General features: G+C 36.5%; 1 protein-coding gene across 1 annotated transcript in view; it reads left to right on the forward strand.

The window, feature by feature from the left end:
• The window catches only part of LOC119599173 (calcium/calmodulin-dependent protein kinase type II alpha chain-like), a gene marked incomplete at its 3' end in the record, with an annotated part of 144,763 nt that overhangs the window by 127,264 nt on the left and 2,499 nt on the right, over nt 1-15,000 (forward strand). The window contains 2 exon segments of the mRNA XM_037948924.1: nt 4,987-5,043; nt 8,586-8,948. Coding sequence (XP_037804852.1) covers nt 4,987-5,043; nt 8,586-8,948 — 420 coding nt within the window.

Genomic DNA, 15,000 nt, shown 5'->3' on the forward strand with positions numbered 1-15,000 from the left:
CACTCAACTCACTTCCAGTACCAGCAGTGTTATGGGTACAACAAAGAAATACGATCATTCTCCACCACCATCACATTTTACACTACCACATGCACAGTTTTTTCTATCGTTATTGCCTTGATTCTTCCTCGCTCTCACTTCTCAAGGCAAAGCTGTTGGTGTTGTTTTGAGGATGCCTTTCATACATGCCTCTGGGATATCATGCACATGAATCTTGTATCTTTTTCCCTCTTGCATGGTTCAATTGAGCACTTCATGTGAATGGTCTGAAAATGAACGAATACAGAAGGTGACCTGAATCGCTGGTATATAGACAATCTTGGATGACTGTTCTCTGAATTATGATTGTGGAAACAACTGAAGATGTGTTAGTACACACAAATGCACATGCACTTGAACAGTGCAAGTATTTGGTTTGTTGCAGTATAGTTTTTTCTTTCTTTCACTTTGGTCTTTTCTTTCATTTCAAATCTTTCACCTTTTAAGCATGTAATACTCTGCCTTGCTTCACTTTTTTCATCATAACTGCTGCTGAGGCTGTTTTATTTTTAATCACTGACCACAGTCTTTCAGTTTTTAAATCTTGTTACATATATGCAAAATTCAATGAAATGTAAAGTGACTTCGATAATTATGCCTTTCTTTTTTGTGATGGAGGCCTTGTGTATTCCAAAATGTCAGTTGTGTTATTTCAGTATATCCTGATATATTTGTTTCATAGGAGTACACAGGATTCATGTCTACAGAAAAAAATATACCACATCATATACTTACTTCCTCTTCTGTTTAGGGAATAGTAGGAAAATACCAATCTGTTCATCGCTTTCCCTTCCACTCATCTTTAAGAAAAAAGCACGCCATACTAAGTTGATAAATATTCACAGAAGATCCAGTATGGTTGAACTGTAAAAAAAATTGTATTGAGTTCCTTCTATATAACTAGCTACTTACTACAGGACTTAGTCTTTTTATACTTATGCCTCACTTGCTTCTTTCTTCTCCTTCTTCTTCACATGTAAGCACTATTAGTGATTAGAGTAAAAGGTATCTGATAAGCAAAGAATCTTTGCAGCTGATGCTTTTTATTTTATCTGCCTTTTTTTTTTATCTTTTTCTAAAACTTTGCATTTCATTGTGCAGCTTGAACTTTTAGTTCCCAGTCTTGCATGTTTCAGATTCTTGAAGAAGGGATATAGAAATGGGCAGATTAAAAGTACCTTTGAAACAGGAGTACAAAGTATCTGTCTCCGCTCTAGTGATTATAGTGTACATACAAGTGAATGGTGATAAAAGTAAATCAGTAAAGAGTTACCAATATTTGGCATGATGATATTAAGTAGCAGCCATATAAGAACAGAAAAGGCTTTGAAAATGTGCAAGTATTTTTTAGCGAGTGTGATTTAAAGTTTTGAAGCGAGAACCCAGTGGATATTAGTGTGGGTTGCCTCCTTCCACATCGTACAGTTCTGACGAATTTAAAATTTACGTCTTGTAAGTCAGCATGAAAATTGCTCTCTTGCACAATTTTTTTTTGCTTCAGTCATATCATCATGGTATAACATCTGTACAATAAATAAGTATTTTATTGGCAGAAGAGAGCATGTTATATTATTTGCTGGAAAAAAAAAAACATTCAGAAAGAAATATTCATCAGAATGGGAGCCTTCTTGTTCAAGTACCATTCCTTGGTCTTGTGTAGTGGGTTAACTCCTTTGCCTGTCTTGAAAGAACTGATTCCTTGTTTCTTTTCAATTATGGATTTTTTTTTCCATAGATCTTTTTCAACATGATATTGACCACTTGTGTCAACAGCATGCTAAGAAGCAGTATTGTAACTGTAAGGTTGTAGTGGTATTGTCTGCACAAGGTTGATAAAAAAAGTGAAAATTATGTATATTTTACCTAGATTGTTTGAAAGATTTTATTGCATCCATACTAATATAAGTTTTAGCAACAGAGATATGAATGAAGCAAGATAAGCTTGATTTTCTGAAACTTTGTGAATGGGTGTGTGACGCCGTGTGTGAATCTGTCGTGGGGAATGGTCATATGTCATGAAATCTATCTCTGTGCGTATTTTTTGTATGATTGTCCGTGTGTGTGCATTTAAGCTTAAGTGATATAGGGTTATATATACTTATATTTATTGTACTTACATACAAATTCATCATATTATTAAATTATCAGTTAGAATTTGAAAAGCTATACACAATTCCTGAATGAAATAGCTCAAAAAAAGAAGAATCGTCAACATCACGAACTCAATGCTTGTCATTTTTTTGTGTGTTTATTTTTTTATTTCTTTCCTGTCTTTATTTGATTTTCTCAGCTTATTTCCTTTCAAGCATCCTTCTCTCTTTTTTTTCTATTTTTCTTCTTATTTTCAAATGTCTAACTTTTCATTTGTTGTATTATTAGCTCCATGTTAATTTTGTGTGAGTGAAAAATGCTGGTGACGTTTTTTTCCTATTTTCATCACAAATTTTATTTTTCTGTTACCATTGTTATTGAAATCTTTTAGATTTTTGTTATTATTATTATTATTATTACCATTATTATTACCATTATTATTATTATTATTATTATTATAGCTTTTTTTCTTCTTTCTTTCATTTTTCATTATCATTTTGAAATGATAATGGTTATTATTTTGAATATTTTTGTTATCTTCTGATCACTATTGTTGTTATTATATTATTATTATTTATTGTCTTTTTTTCATTACATGTGCCGTCCATGTATTATTAATAATGGTGATAATTATGAGAATGATAATGATAATAACAATAATGTTGATAGATATTAGTATCTTCATTTCTATTTTTTATAAATTATTTATTATTATTATTATTGGTATTGTTGTTTTTATTGTTATTATTATTATTATTATTATTATTATTATTATTTATTATTATTATTATTATTATTGCTGCTGCTGTTGCTATTATTGTTATTACCCTTGTTGTTGTTTTTGTCCTTGTGTTTTATTATTTTGATCATAATTATTATTATTACTACAAGTCTTTTACTATTATCACTATTTTTTATGATTATTATCATTGTTATTAATATACTTTTCTTATTGTGATTCTTGTTATTGTTATTATTATTATCATTATAGTTTATTGTTATTTTGTTATTATTATTTTTTTGTTGTTGTTGTTGTTTTATTATTCTTATTATTATTTATTATTATTATTTTATTATGATTATGATACATTATGATGATATTATATTATATTATTGCTGATTACCATTATTATATATATTTATTATTATTATTATTATTATTATCACTATTATTATTATTGTTGTTGTTGTTATCATCATTATTGTTATTGTTTATATTGTTATTACCTTGGTCATTATTATTATAATAATTATCATTATTATTGTTACAATTATTATTATTTTGTTATTGTTATTATTATTATTATTATTATTATTATTATTATTTTATTGAATTATCATTATCATTGTCATAATCATTATTATCATCATTACGATCGCTATCATTATCGTTATCTTCTCCAACATTTATTGTTATTGCTGTTACTGCATAATTGTTGTCTTATTTCTTATCATTTATGAATTATTGCTTTTGTTATAGATTTCACCGTGTATATTGCGATTTGGTCATATCTGATGTGAGTGCTGTGCTTATGTCACTATTGTTATATTTGTTAAAGGAATTATAAATGTTTTTGTTATTGCTGTTATTATTATTATGGTTATTATAGATACCTTTATTTATTGATTTATTGATTTTTTTTCACTGTTATTGTGGTTATCGTTGTTATAATCATCATCATTATCATTCCAGCTTTATTACTATCAGTATTTTTTTTTTCTTAATATTATTATTATTGTTATTGTTATTTTATTATTACTATAATTAATGTAGTTATTATCATTTTAATAGGTATCATCATCATCATCATCATCTTCATTGTCAATGTTAATGTTGGTATTTGTCATTATCACTGCTATTTTTATTACTGAGAGGTTAGAAAAGACATTTTCATTTCCATATCATTTTCTTTTCTTGCAGTGAGAATGATAATAAATGAGTTAGAAAGGCAAACAGATTTAAGAAGAAACAGAAAAACATTTAAATGGATCTCGCCCCTACTTGATGTGCGACAGGAATTCTAAGAATAAGGGACGTAGAATATGTTCCTGATGGTTTACAATTGCCAACATATATTAAAAAAAAAAAAAAAATGAAAACAACCATTAGCTTTCATAATGAAGAAGATAGTCTGACACTTGAAGGATTTTTATGAAAAAATATTTACGGAAAAGGTTACATATAATGTTATTTTTCATTAATTTGATGTATTTGTTTCCTTGTTTATTCAGTGAGTTATTTATATTTTTATACAATTTATTAAGATATGTCTGTAGACTAGATTTTTTTATCATCTTAAATTTTTTTTAAATCAAGAATATTTTTTATATAATCAAGACATCTAAACAGTCTTCAATAAATAAAAAGGATTTAGAATACAATAAGCCTGACTGCGCTTAAAAAGAAAGTCATCGAGACTTAATTATATTTTTTGTTAGATTTTTTTCTCTGTATCTCTCTCTCAGTCTTTCTCTCATTTTTCTTCTTTTTTTCTCTTTCATTTCCTTTTAACTGAGTGCAATGGTCCTGGCGGGAAGAAAAAAAAAAAGAAAAGAAAAAAAAAGAAAATGGCATTAAAGAAAAAGCACGCATATACGTATCTATAATCCACCCTTGCCCAACTGCCTGAAAGAGGTTTGTCTTCCTTGGGAAACCCCTTAAAAGGATGTAATGTCATCTTTGCTTTCCACATGACACAGCGGTAGCACCCCCACTCACCGTGTACATCTGCTGCATTGTCAATGGTGGTTTTTTTCTCTTTCTTTTGTCCATCCCCTCTCCTCCTATTTTGCCGTGGACGTTGCTTGGTGGGCACCCCGGGTATGGTGCCGATCTTTCCCCTGCGACGTAAACAGACAAGTCCAAGTCGCAAGTCGATAGAAGTACCACAGTGATCGCCCGAGATGCAGAAGGTAGGCGCTTGTTTATGCACCTTATCCCTAAATGACTGAGGAAAAAAAAAAAAGAAAGAAATTACACTTATTCAGAAACTGTTCACAAGCTGCTACTATTATCACCGTAGTTAACGACTAATATGAACTAAGATTGATAGAGTATTCCTTTTTTTATTTCTTCTTTTTTTTTCAAAATTCTTTAGTCTGATCATGTGGCACTTACACATTCTACAGTACTGATATGAAAACTTCTCTTTATATAAAAAACTTTGATGCATGGTAATCTAAATTTACATGACTTTTTTTGTAATTATTGTGGTAAAGCCATTCTGAAGCCATACTTTGTTACTGATCATTCTTTCAAGAAACAGCACAGTAGTTGCCTTAATTAATTAAAAAGAATGAATATTTCTTACTCATTTCCTAAAGGTGAGCTTAAGCAGAAGTGGATATGCTTTAGAATAGACATTTTAAGATATATTATCAAATTCAGTTTTGGCATTCTATCTACGTGTTCGTGAGAACTTGTCTGAAGATTTTGCTTTTCTTCTGGAAGTTCATAAGTAGATGTTTACTGCATATAACTTATTAAAACATCTTCAAGATGTGTATATATATTTGCTATAACTGCAAGCTTTTCCAAGTTTAAAGTTACTTTCACGTTTATTTTCATTGCAAATCAGCAATTTCACAAGATACAGCTAATGCTGCACAATTCTGCAACTTCATAATTTTGTGTTTCTGACACTTTACTGTATAACCATCTTGCTTTATATTTTCTGATATTCTTTCTTTTTAAAATTAGTTACATTTTTCATACAATTCTTTCTAAATATTTAATATTTACTTAACTTTATTTCTACTTCAAAACTAAGCCTGAAATTTTTCTTTGATTCTGTCTGTTAATATCACAGCATTATCATGACAGTTTTACCATTTCATCATTTCCTGGTTTTGGTTTCATTCATGAGCCATATGTGATTTTGTATACACCAATCCCCAAAACTAAATTCAAAGTTATCCAAAAATCTATTCTTCGTTATGCAGTATTCGTAATAAAGGATATAACTGAATTTTCAAACATTAGTATATATACTACCTTACACGATCTCATGAACATACAGTAAATGCATGTTTCTCACACACACACTCACTCACTCACTCACTCACTCACTCACTCACTCACTCACACACACACACACACACACACACACACACACACACACACACACACACACACACACACACACACACACACACACACACACACACACACACACATTCATATATATTAATCCTCCTGTTTTAGATATGGCAGCTAAACTAACATTTTTTACAAAATTTTGCACTATGCACGTAATTTTTTTTTTTCTTTTTTTTATCAAAATATAGACTATTTTTAATTATAATGTAAATTCTGTTTGCTGTCATACTTTTCCTGTGCATCAAATCCTTAAACAGTTTTAAGCATAGGTTTTGTCATTTTGCAAAATCATTAGTTATGCAATATCAATAAATTTTACTTTTAGAAAAATTTGATATTTAGAATTTTCTTTTTATAAGGAACATACACACCAGCATCAACAATGTTAACATGTTTAGTGGGTCAGTTTTCATAGTAGGGATCGACTAGCTGCTTTAGTATCATTTCCATTATTAGGTCAGAGTTTCTAATAGATTCTTAAGATCATTACATCATAATGCTCTTACAGGTTAAGTCAGTTGCAAAATATATCAAGCATGACTTCTATCTTCTTTTTGCAGGATATTTTCATAAGCTAGAACTTTAGAAACAGACAAAATTTATTTTGTTCTTAATAACTTCAAAGTGACCTTAGTCTAAGTTAAGTGATGTAAGGTTCTTAGTTGGGCAAGTCTCTTTTTTTTTTTACAATGATTGTGAAAACTCATCAATAGTTTTAGAACAATATTTCAAAAGGCGTTGCACCAGGGGACTAAGCTGACGGTCAGATAATCGATAGTTTGCTAGGAGCTTCACGTTCTCTTTCAAAACAGATTGCTTGGGGATGCATTCTGAAGGTAAGATACTGTTTCTGAAGTTTAAGCCTGTTTGGGGATACTGTTTAATCGCATTTGGGATTACATAGATTGAGATGTTACTAGGTCAGTGTAGATTGCATAACTTGCAGTTTCCGGAAAACTATAGACCAGTGCCCAAGTACTGTTTTGAAAAGAAATGTAAATATTCCTGTCCTGAGGGATTTAAGATTGTTCTGCTAAGTTATTAAAAATTTGGGCACAGTTTTTACCAGGAACTGCACAAGGTCAGCATCCACCAATAATCTTGCATTAAGGCATCCCCATAAGGTTACAATTGATAACTTAACCTCTGTTATTAAAAAAAATTGATATGCAGCATTTATAATATAGGATAGAATATTCAGCTCTGATGGTGATGACATGAGAGGTAAATACCATAATATATATTTCTTCAATTTTAAGTTTATAGAAAGTGGGCATATATAGAGAGAAGAAATAGACAGTGAACAGTTTTGCTTGATGCAGTTCTGATAGTTCCAAGATGCTCTTGTGATTGATGTATGGATAATTATCCAGTATGGGAGATGTGTGTCCTCTAGTATAGGTTTATAAAATCATTTTCATCCCCTTTAAAGGTAACCTGTGTCATTGTTAATTAAAGCTTATTACATTCATGCTACTGCTGTCAATGTTAAGTGCAAATTTTAGTTCTGCTGCTTCAGGTTTCATGTTGGCTGAACATTAAGAACATATATTAGAATTATTAAACAATATGGATAATACTATGATGAATCCACTCAGAAAACATGGCATGCCTACAAGGATAATGCAGCAGTAGTTATCCTTGGTATGTGGTTATAGTAGTCATTACAATATTTTTTGTGAAAAAATAATAAAACTTAGTAGTGATGATAACAAGAATGACTGTAACTTAACAGAGCATCTGCATTGAAAAAAAAAACAAATATGTTTTCATGTGCAGGTAAAATGGAATTGCATGAATCAGGGTGTAAGGAAAGGAGTTTCAAATATATTTTCCAGTACTAATTTTTTTTTTTTCACTATTATTCTTCATAATTCTTGGCAGTCATGACCTCAGGAAGTGAAATACAGAAATTTCTTTCAAATGCACAAGCACCCGAATTGGCAAGTCTTTCCATGGTCCATCAGCCTCAAGATGAAGTCGTAAGGTTTTCAATGAAAGTGCCATTCATATGGTTAAGGGTGTGTTTATTTACAGACAGGGACCAAAGCTGAGTTCTTACGGTGCAACGCTGACTAGTCACACTTAGATAAGAGCAGAGGAGTGATTAAATGTTCTGTGACTTCTTTAATCCGACAGAACCTGGCTTGAATATCAGTTCTTAGATGGCGGCTGGTGTGTATAGTGAAAGACAGAACAGGGTTGGTGGTAGAGGGATAAAAGAACTTTCAGAGACATTCCCGGGCTTTTTATTTGGAGAACCAGTTTAGCTACAGGGTTTAGCGCCATTCCCGGATCTCAGGGTCCATTCTTTATATTGAGGTGAACTTGACTATAATATTGTCTGGTGTCTCAGGCGGGGAGGAGAAAGCTAAAGCTACTGCAGCGTCGGTGGTGGGCGCGATGGCCGGCCTTAAGAACAGTTTATTATCGGGCGGCTCTGGTGGTGGAGGTGGAGGTGGTGGAGGTGGTAGCGGTGGCGGAAAGCCGACAGCAGCCTCGGCCGGTGGTGCAGGGGGGTTGATGGCGGCTGTGGCTGCAGCGGCCGCAGCTGCAGCGTCGTCGACCGCCCCTGCCACACCGTCTGCGGCAGCCAACCCTACCGCTTCTACAAAAGATCATAAAGCTGAGAATAATACAGAAACCGCGCGGCAAGACCGCAAATCCTGTAGCGTCCAGCTGAGCAGTGTCCAGCTGAGCAGCAGCCAACCTAACAGCGGTAAGTGGGCGCGGTGTGGGCGTGATCCCGCACGCCCACATATCCACTAGGGAGCTACCAAGACACTTGGTAATGGCCCAACCAACTACCTTAACTAACAGGTCCTGAGTGAGACACGTCACCACTCAACAAAACAAGTACTGCCTGCTCCCTGCTCACACAAGACTAGCCCGCATTACATAGTTACATAGACACAACAGTCGCCTGCTGTTTTCTCTTTTAGAAAACGTGGTATTCAGAGTGTTCATTTACAGATACTAACATCAAAATGTGAGTGTATTTTCCATAGAGTAATAGACTTTACCTAATTACAAAGCATGTGTGTTCTATTTACGTTAATGCATTAACTCCGACGACGATCTAGAGAAGCTAGAGCGTGCTACTGGTATATTAAGCATGCCCGGCATTTGAAGGCTTCGTACATATCCAGATTGTATCTTTAAATCAAGTTTCTGATTAAAACCACAGCAGGAAGATCTAACCATGTCTCCTGGTAGTAAGAAAGCTCAGTGAAGATTTCGTTATTTTCTCCTGTATCATGCTGTTTGGGAAATATGTACATAGTGCATATTATATTCCTTGCATGGTCAAGCGGTGAAGGATTTTCTATTCTTGATTCCAAATTTAATTCATATTATGGATACTCAGTGGTTTTAAGACCCATATGCTGTATCTGCATACATTTTTGGGATGTGTTTGCTTGGTCGGCAAAGACACGCGAAAGCCACATGCTACAGCGCTAGCAATGTCTTCCGCTGGTTGATCATGAGATTGGCTATTCGATCTTAGAGTGAATTTACATACGTAATTTACTGGGATTTAGGGGAAAGATTGCAAGACTAATATTGCACTGAACATGGAAGAGTGCAGTAGACAAATATAATCCTGATATCAGCCAATCACGTTCGCCGAATATCTCCAAAGTGTTAACCAAATTTGCCTTTGCTGACCCTGTAATCACCGCCATTTTTAATCTTCTTTCCGCATGCTATTAATTTTTATCAAATTATACTCTCGATTTTCGCGAGTGCGAAGAACGTGTATCTTGGACCAAGAGGGAGCCGAGACGAGGGCAGACACCCTAGTGAGGCCACATTGTACACTGGGAATATTAGTACATGCTCACACATAAGAGAATCACCGAGTACAGATCGTGCAAACACAATCGCCCGGAAGGTTGATGATTGGCGTGATGATCGGTTCCTCGTCTCGCAGTAGACCTTGGAAGTCGTGGTCGGAGCGGCAAGTTCTCGAAGTAGTGTGGCTTCCACTGCGTCGAGGGAGCTGTTCAACCCAACCGATGATGACAAAAGGCGCATCGCTATGAGCACCAGATTATGAGCAGGGAGAGCGGCCTGTCTCCCGAGATGAGTGAACTTGTTTTATGAACCGATGTTTAAATATAGACTCGCCCTAATGACACCCATCTGCCAGCGTAGTGGCTGACGTCACGGAGGGCGAAGGGACTCCAAGATTAGCTTCTTCCTTCGTGCTAAATTTGCTCTTTGCCAGCTGTGCTACTTGACAGTGGAGGTGCTGAGAGACGTTATAATAAATAAATGATGGGGATTATAAAGGAAGGTGGGACGAAAATCATTAGAATATACGGGATTCTGATGGAAGGGACGGACGGAGAGGAAGGGAGTTTGGGATAGGAAAGAAAGGGAATATTAGGATCGGGGAGAATGAAAAATGGATTGGGTTCCCACGAGTTGCTGTGATAAGATAGATAAAAAAAAAATCAGTGATTATAGTTGTTTTAGGGATAGGAATAGGAGGATTTTCGTTACAGGTGAAGAAGACGAAGCCAGGTGCTAGGGCAGATGGGGACAGGTGAAGTGAGGGCTTTAAAATCAGATAAAAACGGGAGAGGAATTTGCTGAGGCGAGAGCAGTGCAAAAGCAGAGGATCGGAGTGTGTCATGCACAGCTATGCATAGGTGTCGGGAGTTGTGTGAGGGCGGGGTTTCAAGGCACGAGAGTTAAAACAGTAGAGTGATGGCCGGGCAAGGTGAGTGTGTGGGCGAGAGAAAGAAGGGAGGCGGGAGGGGGAGGGGCAGTGGAAGCGACAAACAGACAGCAGGCAGCCAAGTGGAGGCTCCCTAGTGCAACGAGGTACCTAGATGGGTGGCATTGTCTCGTCTTCTCCCGGTGTCCCAAGGGGCGTGACACGGGTGCGCCCCCAGTGTACGCGTGACGCCAGCCGTTATGTCACAGTACAAGCGCAGGCCGGGCGGTGGAGTGTGCCCGAGCCTGGATGGTGTTGCATAACCGATAACCTATCGACATGGCGGCTGATTCTGGTGTGAAATACTGTTGCGTCGAGGTTGAGATCGTGCCGTTGGAATAACCTTAGTGATAAATTATTAGTGTAGCCAAGACGGGGCCATGTGCATGACACTCTCACATGACACCGGCGTGACTGTGTCGAGTGGTTTGGTAGCACGACACGGGAGGAGCTATCATTAGGCACAGACAGCAGCAAATATTATGTGTTGATAAGGGCATCATCAATTTTATGGTAGCTAGTAGGCTGAAGAGTGTTTTTGTGTAGGGAGACTGTAGTGAGCAGGTGATCCTCTCCTTCCGACGTTCGTGTTTTATTTCAAAGCATTAGCAGATCTTTACGCATATCTAAAATTATAACTAAAGAGTAAATGATGTCTCCAAACTTTTTTTTCGCAGAAGTGAAGAAAATATCCATTTGGATAGAAAGAGATCACATTATATGGTGTAGAACAAATATCACATATCCAGTGCATGTTTACCACATTTTTTCTTCCTTAATCTTATATTTAGTTTTCCAAGGCTTGCTTGGATGAATTATTAGCCTCATTTACATCACTGCCTCCTAACACCTGCCTCTCCTCTCCACCTGCCTAGTCACAACCACCAAGTCTCGCTGTATGAGCCAGGAGTACAACCTCAGCCGTGCGCTTGTCCCTCTGTCGGTCGGCTTCCTCCTCCTCCAGTATTCTCTGCTCTCTCCTTTTCTTTTCTAATTAGTATTTGCTCTCTCTCTCTCTCTCTCTCTCTCTCTCTCTCTCTCTCTCTCTCTCTCTCTCTCTCTCTCTCTCTCTCTCTCTCTCTCTCTCTCTCTCCAAGTTTCTTCTCCACGTGTTTGTATATATTGTATGTATGAGTGTGTATTTCACAGAGCGACGTGAATGGGTATACACGTGTGTATATATACCTGTGTGTTTTTGTGCGTCTATGTGTGTTTTTTTCAAAGGTCAGCGCATTTTTAAACTTTTTTTTTTTTTTTACTTTTTGGTGGTGGAAGGTTACACAAATTGAACTACAGCGAGTTCGAGTTGTAAAAAGTTGTGAATGAATCGCAGACTTGTCACACACGCCCCCTCCTCCCCCCTCCTCTCTCTCTCCCGTGTACCGACCCCCCCCCCCCCATCGCCCAACCCGCAGAACCCGAATTTCGTCTCCATCGTCAATGTCTCCAGAATGTTCCTCCTCCCCGACCTCCATTCTCGAAGGTCCAGTTCGACGTCGTACACCTTTCGCCTGTCCAGAGGGCTCACACCTTTGAATTCTATTTTGTTTCGTAAAAATCTTGTTTGGCAACATTTAAGTTTCATTTATTTTCTTTCCCTCATTCAAAATGTATTTATGATTTATAATCGTTTTACTTTCAGGTTTAGAAATAAATACTTGTTTATTTTATTCTCTCTCCATCTCTCTGCATCTGATCACTCCATGTAGTACAGGGAACAAGTTTTCACGCACGGAGTAGCTTCTCGAAAATTGATTTTTGTTTCTTTGTTATATTTTTCCCGGTGGGCTCATTTATGGTTGCCAAAAGGGCGTCGAGGGCCGAGGTATGTGTCCGACCGAAGTACATCGGATGAACTAGATGACGTTGACGATGAGGATGCCCAGGAGGTGGACCTGGAAGCCCTTTCTCTCTACTAGTCCCCCTGACCTGTCTTCCTGCAACCCCCTCATGAAGGACTGCGTTGACGGAGCCTCCTGTAGGATCATGGCGGGACTCGGCCATCCCCATAGCCCGTGGAGGATGGCTGGGGCAAGGCCTTGACCCTCAGGCGGCGTTGGCTCCGCCTGGGCAGGAAGAGGCCAGCCAAGCCACCAGAAGATATGACTTAAGACTGAACTCTTTGACTGGGACTTTTACATTATTACATTTAAGCGAAGTTCCCTCCCCTCCTTGTCCAGCCTCTAGCAGACAACCCATTGCTATAGTCTGTTTTCATTTTATGCTAGCAGACCTCTCGCATCGCGATTGAGCCCTGTATGTACATGGCAGCGAGTTAGTAGTGAGAGCAGTACACATAAGGTATCCTAGTGTTAAGTTCTGTTGATGAGTATCAGCATCTTACAATCACTGTTGGCTTGGCGGCCCACCCCGAGGCTGGAGAGCGTCAGTGTAGTCTAGTGAACTTGGTTCCTCCTCCCTTTTTTTTCCTTCCCACAACCTTTCATAGTTTGGTTTCGCCTTCATTGCGCGTTGCTCATAGTGTTTTTGTTTGCCTCCTCCTCTTCCTTCATCTTTTCCCGTATTTCATCCGTTTTCTTCAGTTTTTGTGTGGATTTCTGTTATTTTAGTCTTTAATCATCTATAAGGTATCATTTTTGTGGAAGTGTTCCATATATCCTGTTAAGATAATTTGATGTAATAACGACATAAAACGCGAGTAAATAAGTATAGGATATCTCGTAATCATTAACTGTTCGTTGTGAAAAATGGTAGATTATTAGGGCGTGTTCTTTCCCGTTCTAGTAGATAGATGTAATGGTCAAGTTAATGTTAAAGAAATAGCTCTGATGATGTAAAGATGTAAGTGAATTGTATTAGGCGCAATTAATGGCAGTTCATCGATTTTTATTTCTCCAGGCTCTGGGTATAGAAACTCACAGCAGATTGATAAAATAACTCGTCATTACTGTTTCTTAATTTTACGGACAGTATTTTCTATCTTTCCGTTCGTCATTTAGTTGTTTGCTTCATTGTTTCGGCGATTCGTGAAGCTTCCCCGGGTTTTAGTTGCTTCGATCCGGTTAGATGGTCTGAAATACGAAAAGAGGGTTAGCTTTTTTCGACACGGCATGAATGTCGTGTTTCTTTCTTGACTATTTTGATTGATTCTCGAGCATCCAGTTAACGCCGTGCGATGCAGAATAAGATAAAGATTTGAGCTTGTCAAAAAACAATTTGGATACGGGAACAGTTTACCTGCAACATGGCTGCGAATTGCGTTTCATTTTATCCTGATCATAAGTTCGAACATGCAGTGTCGTTAAGAGTATACAACTGCACTTGTATTCTATTCCCTCAAAATCTGTATTTGTATTGCCATTTACATTTTGTTTCTGTACGAATCTCTGAAACATCTGTATATTCTCCTTCCTGATTCATCATAGGTAATGAATCCTCCTTTGTATATACATTTAGTTTGTACATTTTTCCCAATGGCCACTGAATATAAACGGCCTTTATCTTTACATGCTGCTTAGATAGTTTACTGTTTGGTGAATAGCTCATAAAGTTAATGATATGATTATCGTAAATTGCCATAAAAGTATTTTAGCATTTTAACACTGACATTGTTCCTCAGATTTAATATAGATATAGAATTTTAAACATAGATGCTTGTATTTTGTTTTCTTGCCTCCGCTATATGCCTAAAGCCACCTGCGGGATATGACCACACATGCACAAGGGGTGCGTGTGTGTCCATGAGCATATATGCTTGCGTGCGCAAGTGCGTGTGCAGACGAACACTATGAGTGAGTGTGTGTGTGTCTGGGCTGGTAGCGTGTGCGTGCAAAACGTGAAAGAACGAGTTTTAAAAACCAGTGTAAAAACTCGGGCGTCAAGGAAAATGATCATGGTAAATCCGGTTTCATAATTTTCAAAGATGCTTTTTATTTTATGTGATTGTCTATTTTCTCAACAGATTTTTTTTTTCTTTTTAATTCGTTTTAATTTTTTCTCTCCATATTTTCAGTCTGTTTTAATACTTGAAACACAATATTTAGTGCAGAATTATTGAGTCATATTTTTTCGTGGAGGATTTTTG

This window comes from Penaeus monodon, chromosome 42, assembly GCF_015228065.2.
Source record: "Penaeus monodon isolate SGIC_2016 chromosome 42, NSTDA_Pmon_1, whole genome shotgun sequence".
Taxonomy (NCBI): Eukaryota; Metazoa; Arthropoda; class Malacostraca; order Decapoda; family Penaeidae; genus Penaeus; species Penaeus monodon.